This window comes from Mercurialis annua, linkage group LG8 (assembly GCF_937616625.2).
Source record: "Mercurialis annua linkage group LG8, ddMerAnnu1.2, whole genome shotgun sequence".
NCBI lineage: Eukaryota > Viridiplantae > Streptophyta > Magnoliopsida > Malpighiales > Euphorbiaceae > Mercurialis > Mercurialis annua.
In genome coordinates this window covers 7,224,512-7,237,420 of record NC_065577.1, presented here as the reverse complement: position 1 = coordinate 7,237,420, position 12,909 = coordinate 7,224,512, and the positions used below count along the sequence as shown (strand labels likewise).

Genomic DNA, 12,909 nt, shown 5'->3' with positions numbered 1-12,909 from the left:
TCTGGGCGAGCGACTCCTGAAACGCGCTCCGCTCACAATATTATTTTCACTAATCACGTGATATGTATAATTTTTTATTTGAAGTTTGACTAGTTTCGAGCGATTTTGACCAATCCAGTTTTAGGCCCAAATCGGCTCAATTAGATTTGACCGGTCTTGAACAGGTTTAAACCGGTTTGATTTTGGGTCGAAAACCGGTTTGATTTTGGGTCAAAATCGGCCCGTGGGCCGGTCTAAGCCCAAGGAGGTGCGGGGTGAAGCGGCTATAGTAACGGCTAGAGTTTGAGATGAGAGAAATGACACTATCATAATAAACTACAATAACTCTCTCCACACACAATAATTCCAAGTGAAGAAAACAAACACTAAGATATTCCACAATCAATCACCTCTTCCCAAATTGCATACATTCTCTCTCTCTCTCTCTCCATACAGACAAAACCAACCCATTTCTTTCACTTTGTCTCTCTTTTTCTCTTCTCCAACTCTAAATTTACAATCACCCAAATCAACAAAAATATAGATTCTTTCTTCTTCTCTTCATAAAAGAATCCATTTTTAAACATTTTATTTTGATTCTTTATCCCTTACTTCCAATCCCTCTCCACCCAGCTCCCTTTTCTCTCTCTAAATTCACTTTTCTCTCTCTCTAGATTTGTTTTTTTTCAATAATTTTCATCAAAGTTGTTGTCTTTTGGTGTGATTTTTGTGTAAAAAGAAGGAATTTTTGTTGGATTATAGAGCTGAATTATGGAGAAATATGAACTGGTGAAAGATATAGGATCTGGGAATTTTGGGGTGGCCAGGCTTATGAGGAATAAAGAAACTAAAGAACTTGTTGCCATGAAGTACATCGACCGTGGCCATAAGGTATCATTTTTTTTTTATTTGGTTTTGTAAGTTTTGTGATGCATGCATGTGAAAGATCATTACTTTAAATGTTTTTTTGGTTCTACTTTAGGTTGAGAATTAGTTGTTAGTGATTTCTTTTTGTGTTTGTGTTTAGATTGATGAGAATGTGGCTAGGGAGATTATAAATCACAGATCGCTTCGCCACCCGAATATAATTCGCTTCAAGGAGGTTTGTTTGTGGCACTTCCTTTCGTTTTCTTTGCATTTTTATGGGTTTTGAAGGTAGCACGGACACGGATACAGGAAAACGGGATACTTTGACAGGATTACGGAGAAAGGATTCCTTTTTTAAGTTTTTTATGTTAAAAATAAAGTTTTGTGTCCGAAACGCCAAATGTTTGATACGTTGCTGAATCAGAGAATATGTTGATCGAATGAAGTGTCTATGCTACTTAGGTTTTAAGGCGTTTTTTGTTTTTCAATTATGAAATGGCTGTATGGCTGATTGCAGCTGGTTTTGACACCAACTCATTTAGCCATTGTTATGGAGTATGCTGCTGGAGGAGAGTTATTCGAGCGCATTTGCAATGCTGGAAGATTCAGTGAGGATGAGGTATATGATTACGTTAATAAGTTGTATCAGTTTGAAATCTGTGAGAATGAATTTAAATTTGATTGATGTTTTTGTGCCTGCTAAATATGAGCTCCTTTTCATTCTAGGCTAGATACTTCTTCCAACAGCTTATTTCAGGAGTCAGCTACTGTCATTCCCTGGTAACTCTAATTTTAACCAGCTAATAATGTGTACCTTTCGGCTGCTAAGGGAATTTATTTATTTTTCTTGTTTTAATTATATGCAGCAAATTTGCCATAGAGATTTGAAGCTGGAAAATACTTTGCTGGATGGAAGCCCAGCACCACGTCTGAAAATTTGTGATTTTGGCTATTCTAAGGTTCACCTGAAAATTTCATTTGCTTTACATTCCTTTGAGTTATGGATGGAATTTTTAATTTTAATGTTAAAACTTTGTTTGCACAGTCATCCTTGCTGCATTCAAGACCTAAATCTACAGTTGGCACTCCGGCTTATATTGCCCCAGAGGTTCTTTCTCGAAGAGAATATGATGGCAAGGTAACTTGGTAGTTTATTTGTTTTGCATTATAGTTTATCAACGCCTATTGGCTTGACGAGAGTTTACTACAAATGGGTCAGATCCGGTTGTAGTGTGCAGATAATTTTATATTCTCGAATAAACTACTCATATTATTAAAATATTATCAGCTTACCGTCATCACCTTCTGTTTGATGGATTTCATGCTCAGACCAATATGAGTTTTATTTGATGTTATTTAATCACTATTTTGAGAAAAGAGGTTTGCCTCATTACTTCCGATATAGGGCATTAGCATGAGGCTTATTTAGTTAAAAATTGTGTTTCTCCTATTTTTATTTAGCAATGCCCGTGATCATGTGAAGTGTTATATTGTTTGTTGGCTTAATTTTTTTGTTTTCTTCATTTCTTTGACAGATCAAATTTTCCTCTTTAGGTAGTTGGATTTGTAGAATGGAGTGGCTATTAGTCAATTAACCGGTCTAAACTTGACATTCTTCATACGTCTACGGACCTCTATATCTAAGAAATCATAAACCACATTCGTTATATTGTCATCAATGAGCACTTTGGCTATGTAGATTATTACATCAGATACTGCAGTACCTATTTACATGTGAGGAAATGCAAGCAGTTTTGCAGTTTTCATTCACATGCTTCGCTCTATTTCAGATGGCAGATGTATGGTCCTGTGGAGTGACTTTGTATGTTATGCTGGTGGGAGCATACCCATTTGAAGATCAAGAGGATCCAAAAAATTTCAGGAAGACAATCAACGTATTAAATTCTGTTCTAATATCTCTCAAGCACTCGTCGCATATTCATGTTGGCATATATAATTTTTTTGTTCCCTGCAGAAAATAATGGCTGTTCAATATAAGATCCCAGACTATGTCCACATATCTCAAGATTGCAGACATCTCCTTTCTCGCATATTTGTTGCAAACCCATCCAGAGTATGTCTGACTAAACTCGTCTTCAACTTAAATTATGAAGATAGACATAGCATATTAACTCTGTATGCTGGAAACTTCCTTCTTTGACTTATATGTTTGTTCATTTACTGGTTTTCATTCATATGCTTGCAACGTATTTAATCCTTATATTTTGCTGGAAATTACTTTTGACAAATGTTTGCACCAGTGCCTTTAAGGAACTACCTGCATCCTTCGTAATCTGTTTTCATGGTTTTTCTTAATGGAAGCTACGCTCTTCCTGTTTTTTTTGTTGTTTATAATTAAATGAATCAATATAATGGAATGAAAGCTATTTTTTAAAGGAAATGTAGGCCATGTAGCAAGCACATGCCTGTTATTTCTATACATGTGAAAGTGATTTTAGGAACTCCATAATGCATGAAATTGTCTTTAAGGAGATTCCCACTTTTTAAAGTTATTCATGTGGACTGAGCATGGGTCCCCATGTATCTTTATTTGCTGCTATTATTTTATTTTGGTTTATCATGCCATGTTCCTTGTATTATTAATTTAAAGAGTTAGTTTTATGTTTCATGTTATAAATGACATATGATATGCTTTTCCATTTTGAAAATGGTTGCCGTTTTCTGACTAGATTTGAAAATCCTTTTGGAATATTTTGTTGATATTGGTTAAAACTGAGGTGTCCCCGTTTCATCCTTGAAAAGTCCTATTTGGCATTGCTTCTTTTGCTTCCTTCTCCTGTGTGCTTAGAAAGTGAGTGCATGTTGTTATTTAACTAGTGTCGTTTGTTCTTATTCTAAAACCCATTTCACCAATATAAGCTTTACAAAGTTAATTGTAGACTACTTCACTTAGAGACATACAAAATTGTCAAAATTTGAGACAATTGTACACGCATAGCGATATGATTTAGTCTACAAAACTAAAATTATGAATCAAATTTTCTATTTTTTTTTCAAACTAAACAAAATTGTCAAAATTTGATTTGCTTATGGATAACAAATTTGCCAAAAACAGTTTGATTTGGTCCTGTTTGGGAGTCCAGACTAAATGGTCCACTCCCCAATCTAGCAGAAAGGTATCAATTCCATCATCGGTGTAAATAAGAGGAACTATATATAAGATTTATCGACAAATTATAATTTTTAGCTAAGAACAAATTTCTTTGGCTGGTTGAATTTTTTCTAATACTCTAGTCTAGTGTTTAGGTCCTGTTAGACCTTTTAAAACATGACTAAATAGTACTCACAGCGGTAACGACTCCTCTGTAGATGTGTAGATGAAATTTGTCTTGCATTGCTTGTTTTGTACATTTGGATTTTGTACTTTTTCAACAATGAGAATTTCCTGTTTAATTTTCGTAGACTTCGATATAATGGCTGCTGTAATAGCTAGCTGTAGTTATTAAACTAACGGCAGTGTGTTTGTATAGAGGATCACAATAAAAGAAATCAGGAGCCATCCATGGTTTTTGAAGAACTTGCCAAGAGAACTGACGGAGGCGGCTCAAACAATGTACTATAGAAAAGAGAATCCTACATTTTCATTGCAAACTGCGGAGGAAATCATGAAAATTGTGGAAGATGCCAAAGTTCCTCCCCCGGTATCTAAATCTATTGGAGGCTTCGGCTGGGGAGTAGAAGAAGACGGCGATGGAAAGGAAGATGAGCCAGAAGCTGAAGAAGAAGAAGAAGAAGAGGAGGAGGAAGACGAAGACGAAGGAAAGGAAGATGTAGATGAATATGAGAAGACAGTTAAGGAAGCACAAGCTAGTGGGGAATTTCATATCAGTTAAGCGTAAACTCGCCCCTTCTCGTAAAACTAGTGGTCTAAAGTTTTGCCTTTTCGATATTTATAGGATGGCGTTGTGCCTGTATAAAAAAACGTGTCTGCTTAGGACGTGGCGTTGAATAAATGTTGTGTAAATTATTATTATGTGTTAAGGGCGTGCAGTATTGTCTTTGTGAGGATTTGGATCAGAGTGTGATGCTTTAGCTTTCGTGTATGAGCTAAAGATTAAGATTGTGTCATAAGCTAAGTACATTGTGTGGATTAGGTTTTGATTGAAGTAAATTTTATGAAATGTTGTGTACAGGCATACATACCAATTATAAATATAATTCATCTGTTTAGCTTAGTATTGTACTGTAGAATTCGATCAATCGGATAGCAGTTGATTATTTACACAATATTATGAAAGCCTCTGCATGAAAGCTGTGAACTTATTCATTGGTGAGTGCTTAATGTTATATCATCCTTAGCTGAAATTGATTTTATGTACAAAATGTGATGTCTTATACTATATGCATTAGAATCAAACCTAGGCGACTGCCCCCTCGGATTTGATTTTGTCAGCAGAAAAAAACAGGCCACACGCCTTGTCTTCAATATTGTTTCAGCTAAAACACTCTGCTAATAATAATGATTCTACCTAACTTATAGTCAAAACAGACTAATTTTCTGGACCATTTAGATTTTAAGGTTTCGACTTATGTACTACACCATTGATCAAAGTAGGATGTTATCTTTACTTGACAGCACCTTTATATGGAAAAATCTTAGCAGGCTTGGCAAGCTCTTTACAAACGCGACCTGGCAAAACTTACGAATGCGAAGGTTAACTTATTGCTTGGTCAAATTAAGATGTACATCGAAATGATATTGAATCTGAAAAATACATAGGGAAGTTGTGGCAGAAGATAATGGTAGATCTGCCGAAGCTGAAAATGGTTTACGTACCGCAACTGCAGAGTCGAGATTCAGCAGCTAAGCTAACAATGAATGCTCAGTTTAAAGCGTCTTCTGGTTCATTCATTCAGCAATCACAATGGATATACAACTAGTCATAATATCAGAATCCTGTGATATCAGTTTGTTCATTATGATTGATTGAAACAAGCAGTTTGGGTGGCATTAGACAAATGTTTTACTCTAGTTTTTCAGGGTTTAGTGACAGAAAAAAAGTAGAGCAGTAGAAATTCACTGGTTGATTGATGTCACTAATAATAATGATACATCAGCTGATCACGTTTTTTTGGGTTTGAGTACAAAAATTCCGATTAACTTTAAAATGAAATAAAAAAGATTGCCTTGTTTCAAAAGCAATTAACCAAACCAACAATTAACTAACCACTTGTGTTAATCAAGTAATTACCAATATCAATGAACCACATGGACCTAAAAGATGGGTTTGGCCTATATTAACTTCAAAAACATCCAATTATATCCAAACTAAATTAAATTGGAAATCAATCTATTCATAATTGGACAAATCTGTCTAATCTTCATCATTAAACATAACAGCAATGTTTTCTATACTCTTGCATCCAAAATCAGGTACTTACACATCATGGTCATGGTAACAAACAAGTACAATGCTGAACCATATATAGTGGCCAAGTGAACTCGTCCCTGGCCACTTGCATTTCGTTCCTGACAGGAGGAGACGCTTCTCCTTTTAGTTCATGCTGCGCTGGGAGCCTGGGATCAAGAACATTAAGACACTTGCTCAAACTCTAGCCGATAAGCGAGCTGCATGCCAATGTATTAAGGCTGTGGCTGCTCATTACCGGACCCAATATAAAGGACGACGCTGCCTCTTATCAACATTCCCATCTCCAGAACCACCAAATGACAGGCGTAAGTATTCCTCGTTATTTTTCTAGTCTATGTGTATTAATGAATGATCTTCGCTATATTAATGTACCTACTTTCGTCAATCTATATTTTTTGTGCAGCATCAACTAGATGAAGGTGGAGGTCGAGCTAAGAAATAAAGATGTTGGCATATTTCCTTCTTATATGTTTAGTATTATCCGAATAAAAGATTGAAGAATATTACAGCCAATGTTGAGTTGATATTGCAATACCATTGTATTAGAAGTTGATAAGAAATTAAAAATACATAATTATCAAACCTTATGGATGTCAGAATAATTGTCCATATAAAGCACAAAACAATTAATATGAGTTTTTAAATTCAACAAAATTTAGGAATTCACTGAAATGATTAAATCTATATTTAACAAGTACATACACAACATTAATAACCTAAACTCTTTAAACTGTAAATCTATCCTCATGGTTCTGCAAGAACTGATATCTAATATAATCTGCAAGGTCGTCATCATCTTGAAGCTGTGAAGCCACGTCATTTGCAAGTTCAATTTCTTCCATAGAAAAAGCAGTCCTTTGTTCTTCAGCAGCAGGAGCAGAAACAACTTTATCATCTTGAAGCGGTGCAGCCACATAATTTGCAAGTTCAACAGCTTCCATAGAAGCAGCAGCCCTTTGTTCTTCAACTGGAAGCATCGCAGCCTCATATTCTGCAAGATCAAGTTCTTCAACTTCTTCTTCTTCATCTTGAAGCCCAGCCAGGAATTCTGCAAATTCAAGTTGTTCAATTTCTTCTTCAGTAGCAGCAGTAACAGGAACTTGTTCAGAAGCAGTAGTAGTACTCCTTTGTTCTTCATCAGCAGCAGGAACAGAACCAACTTGTTCATCTTGAAGCTGTGCAGTCACATAATTTGCAAATTCAACATCTTCCATAGAATTAGAAGCAGCCGTCTTTTGTTCTTCGGCAGCAGCAACAGGAACAGCTTCAACACCAATAACTTGTTCATCACTCCTCGCGCGCTTCGATCCAAACACATCGGCCCTATCTTCATCCTTTCTTTTCTTGAGGTTCTTTTTTATCCGGCACACCACAGTCTCTTCAGATTGATCAAGACAATATTCTTGCATCAACCAGCACCCATTCTCACACTCATTCTTCTTATTTCGATATGAAAACCGCTTTCGAGTCCATCCAATTCCTTGTACGTTAAACATCTTCCCCGTGTCCTCTCCATGCCAAGTCCCTCCGCTGGATCCCACATTGCGTTTGAACGTAGAACCCCCGGCAGCCCTCCTCTTCAAAGGGCTGAAAACGTAAAGAAAATCGTTGTTGTTGTACGTTGGTCCGCCAAGTCTATCCCAAATCTGCCAGGGTTCTTCGTGACCGTAGACATCGCAATCTTGAATGAGTCCTTGGCATGGAAGTGGGGTTTCATGGAGCTTGTTGAGCAGATATAAGTGGACAATCTGATCATCTCTTGGCTCAAACTGGAAACCACAGCGAGTGAGGTCCATGATACAACTCATTGCTAACAAATTAAGAAGAACGCAGATCAAAAGCTTAGAAATAACGAATAGAAGTGTAAGACTGTAAGAGTAGGGTTCTTTCTTTGTTTCACTAGGGTTATTACTTACTTAGCTGCAGGTCCATTAATCTCCAACAATGTTCTTGTCTTTCATGAAATTAAATCATCAAGTGGTGTGCGTTTCTGGAAGACAAACTGCCCAACAAACACAGATGCAGCAAAAATCACCCAACAAACACAGATGCAGCAAAAATCACCCAACAAACACAAATGCAGAAAAAAATCACCCAACAAACACAGACAGACCCAACAAACAATTACAAATTATAAACATAGCAATTAGATGCATACCTGGGACACACTGTCTTCAGTAGCTGCACTGAGGCCTTGGTCCTCATGAGGGGCAGAAGAAGGAGGCAAGTCCTCATGAGTTGCAGCAGCAGGAGGCAAGTCCTCATGACTTGCAGCAGAAGGAGGCAAGTCATCATGAGTGGTAACAGGAGGCATGTCTTGACTGCCAATAGGAGGAGGCATGTCCTGACTGCCAATAGGAGGAGGCATCTCTTCAGGGATCTCATGTTGAGTAGCAGCTGGCCTTTCCCTAGGTCCCAAAGGTATTCTACTAGTGCCCTGTAAAAACAAGTTAAGACATGAGTTAGCAGTCAAAATTAACATCATATAGTCATAGGTAAGTATTTTAATCAACTTACAAGTGCAGCCCCAGCTTCCTTCTCATGTAGTTTCTTATTATGACCTCTTTTACCACAATAAGAACATTTTGAAATCCCTCCCTTTTTGGTGACTTTCCCATTGACAATGCCACTATTTCTAGGCCTCTCAAGCTCATCATCTTCCTTTCTTCTCAATAACTGTTTTTTACCTCTTCTAAAATTGACTGCAGGGGGGGGGTATGACTGGTGGGTCATCACTCTTGGGCCACATTTCCTTGCCATTGGTAGGAGCTAGCAAGTGTGTGTATATCCTCAGGTATGTTTCAACCTTGTAGCAGTCATCCATGAAATCTTGAGGGTTCTGATTGTTGTCATTCATAGCTGAAATTGCATGATGGCAAGGGATGCCTGACAGTTGCCACCTTCTACATGCACATGTAGAAGTGTCTAAATCAACTGCAAACTGACCATCAAATCCAATTACTTGGTAAGTTTTCCCTCCTGACCAATCAGCCCTATAGAACCAACTTAATTGCCTTGCCTTTTCTAATTTCTTTAAAGGTTTAGGGCAGAAGACACTGTCCAGCCTAGACATTGCATCCCTCTTCTTGTGAATTCTCACCATTAGCTTAGTCCTAATCATCTCATTCATTGTGATGATTCCCTTAGTTCTAGCTTCTAATATGACATGATTGAAACTCTCACACAAGTTGTTCAAAAGCATGTCACATTTAAAGCGTTCTTGGAACTTAGACCTAGTCCACTGCCCTTCAGTAATCCCTTGTAAATACCCATATGCACCCTCTGACATGTTTTGTAAATCCAACATACACTTATCAAAACCCTGTTGGTAAGTAGCCCTAGCACATGCCCACAGTTGGTCCTTAAGGGCCTTACCCTTATACGTTTTCCTAAAATTACATAGAATGTGCCTAACACAAAACCTATGCTCAGCATGTGGGAACAAAGTCTCAACTGCAGGTATAAGACCCTATACAGAATTACAAAAAAATCACAAGCATCAATAACAAGTTAACACTGCCATTATAAACTTAAAAAAAGAAACAGAATCAAACAAACACTTATAAAGAATTCATTATAACACTGAAAATCAATAACAATCAGACAGTAACATGCCATTACACACTTAAAATGCAGCTTACAACATATATTTCATATTAATACATAAAGTGTAGAAAACTGACCTTCTGTCTATCGCTCATAAAACACCATCTGTGGCTGTTGTTTATTGGCAAATCATCTGCTAGAAGACCAAGGAACCACATCCAATTCTCCTTGGTCTCCTTATCAACCACACACCATGCAATGGGATATGTGCAATCATTTGCATCAATCCCAACTGCAGCTAATAGCTGTCCACCATATAAACCCTTCAGCCAGCAACCATCAATAGACACAACCCTCCTGCATCCTGCCATAAAGCCATCCCTCAAAGGTCCCAAACACACATACATTCCTTCAAAAACTCCCAAACTTCTTTTGAACATTACAGTAGAGTTAGGATGAGTCCTTAGTAACTCAAGCCTGTAGTCCATTAAGGATGTCATCTGGTCAGCCTCATCCCCATTTAGCTTAAGTAGAGCTATATTCTTGGCCCTAAGAGCAGCTACTCTGCCTATACTAGCCTTTTGATTGGTTTTAACAGCCTGCATTATCCCACTTAGGCACCAATTTGGATCAGCCCTGAATTGCTCCAAGTACTTTTGTGCAATCCACTTGGGATTCACATGCCTAATGTTGTGATCCCTACTGCACTCATGCTTCAGCTCACCAGATTTAATCTGCACAGTCATATTGTCCTTGCTCATCTTGGAAGCCCACAACCTGAATGGACATCCCTTTTGACAGTATGCCTTGCACCTCTTCTTGTCATTTGGCCTAAACTTCATCACATAACGGTTTTTCACCCCATAGTTCCTCACTGCCTCTTTAAATTGTGCAAAATCCCTAAACCTCATGCCTATGCAAAACTCAGGGTCCTCCATATTCTCCTCATTGAAGTCACGATATTTGGGTTTCTCTGAGTCACCATCAGAGTCTCCCTCTGAACATGATTGCAGCTCATTGGATTCTGCAAGAAAAGAATCCCCTTCTCCATCTCCATCTCCAGCAACTGCATTCCTTTCACCATCAAAGTCTCCCTCAGTTTGTGCATTAGTTTCTGTGTCAGCAACTCCAATATCCTCTTGTTGCACATCTCCATCTCTATCCAGACTATGATCATCACTGTAATCAGAATCTTCTAATAGACTTCCCTCAGATTCATTCTCAGATTCATTATCTTCATTGCCAGGTTCACACTCTTCTGATAAGCTTGCATCATTGCCAGCAGGATCATTTTCTGCATACAGAGGATCTTCAGCTTCAATGCCACTCACACCTGCATTCCCATCAGCAGCAATGCCAACACCAGCCATACCAGCAGCAGGATCCCCATCAGGCCCATCCACCTGGTTCTCATCTACATCACTACACTCTGTATAACTCATACCCAACTGCAATGTTGCATGAACATCTACTATTTTTCCAGGACCCACATCCAATGCCATCTTAAGGACATCTCTTTCATTCCGGAGGCGAACCAAAGAGATATGTCCTCCCTCCTCACATATATAAAAAAACTTAAACCCATCTGCATCTGCACCTAAACCCAGACTCACACCCATACATACCAACTCAGGCATTGTCAAATTCAGAGCAGTGCAATAGTCTATGTAACCCAACAATTTCCTATCATACCCAACGGTATGCCCTACTACTACTTTGTACATTCGCAAACTGAAGTAGGTAGAATTACCACCTGACAATCAAACAAAATAATAGCAAACTTCAAAAGTTGCTCAAAACAAAACAACTAACCCTAATTTACTACAACCTATTAGCACAAAACAACTAACCCTAATTTCTGAAATTATAGACCAAAATAAATGTCCATAAAGTACTGAAGTAATTTAAAAAAACTAACCATAATTTGGAGGTGGATCTCGAGCCCAGCGAGGTCTCCAATCGCGATTCATGGATTCTTCGTTTTCAAATCACAAACTATTTAGGGTTGACGGGTTTTCAGAGACAAAGATATCAAATACTAGGGTTCTAACGAAGAATTTGGGAAATTGCAGCAGCGTACAATCTGAAATGGAGATTAGGGTTTGCAAAAGGGAAAAGGGGAAAAGAGAACGTTTGTTGTTCTGATTTGGAGGAATTTCGAATTAGGGATTTGTTTTTTTTTACCGTTTACATCTTCCAATTACCGTTCTGATTTGGGAAAATGAGAAGACATACGTGGCAAGTGACACGCTGACATGGAGGAGAGAGTATTTTGGCCCAATTCCGGTGAGCCACCTAGGCAACAAACGCAGCGTTTTATAACAAAAACGGTGAGTTTCAATGGAGTGACCTCCCGTTGTAATTTATGAAATAGATCAGTGACACTTTTGTAACAAAAGTGACTTTAGTGATCATTCTGTAATTAGGCATAAGTTGAGTGATCCACAGAGTTTAATATCCCTTATTTATAGGGTTGGGTTAAGTCGGCTACGTGATAGAGTTTGACATGCATTACATGTCTTTTTTTCCTTTATCTACTTCTAGATTAGATATAATTAATTAATTACTTTACTTATTTACTTGTACTGCGCGCTTTTTACTTTACTTATTTAGTGATTTAAGAAACATGAAAATAAGAGTACTAGGTGGCGTTTGATAAAACTGAAAATTAAGTGCTGAAAAAAATAATTGCTGATTTTTTTAAGTGCTGAATTAAATAAGTCTGTTTGATAACTGCAAGCTCGCAATTACTAAATATTATTGAAATTATTATATTTATATATTAAACCTTTAAAGATTAACTATTTTAAAAATAAATTACTAAATAAATTTTATATTATCTAAATTTTTAAAATATAAAAAAATAATATATATAAAAAAATATTATGAATAATACATATATCATAAACAAAAATATTAAATTTTCGTTGCATATGTTGATAATTAGTCCTTAAAGATTATAATAATGTTCCCCTTTAATTTGAAAATTAGCTCTTAAAATAAAACATTAGTTTTTAAAATTATGAAAAATCGTTTAAATCTGATAATCTTCAAGTTTGGCGAATTTTATGGAATCGAGTGTCGATACCATCAGGCTTTCACCTTTTAGGCAAGTGCTAGGATT

At 37.1% G+C, this 12,909-nt stretch overlaps 1 protein-coding gene across 1 annotated transcript; it reads left to right on the top strand.

The window, feature by feature from the left end:
- Positions 1–334: 334 nt before the first annotated feature.
- Positions 335–5,042, top strand: LOC126660391 (serine/threonine-protein kinase SRK2A). The gene is made up of 9 exons (XM_050353865.2): positions 335–870; positions 1,007–1,081; positions 1,364–1,465; positions 1,573–1,626; positions 1,713–1,805; positions 1,892–1,984; positions 2,637–2,741; positions 2,822–2,920; positions 4,338–5,042. The coding sequence occupies exons 1-9, from the start codon at positions 751–753 to the stop codon at positions 4,698–4,700; spliced, it is 1,104 nt and encodes a 367-aa protein (XP_050209822.1). The 5' UTR covers positions 335–750; the 3' UTR covers positions 4,701–5,042.
- The last annotated feature ends 7,867 nt before the right edge of the window (positions 5,043–12,909 follow it).

Excerpts from the sequence above, each read along its gene's own strand:
- LOC126660391 (XM_050353865.2), top strand. The coding sequence starts at position 751 with ATGGAGAAATATGAACTGGTGAAAGATATAGGATCTGGGAATTTTGGG. Across the intron at positions 1,466-1,572 it reads GAAGATTCAGTGAGGATGAG|GCTAGATACTTCTTCCAACA; the intron begins GTATATGATTAC and ends TTTTCATTCTAG. Across the intron at positions 1,985-2,636 it reads GAAGAGAATATGATGGCAAG|ATGGCAGATGTATGGTCCTG; the intron begins GTAACTTGGTAG and ends GCTCTATTTCAG.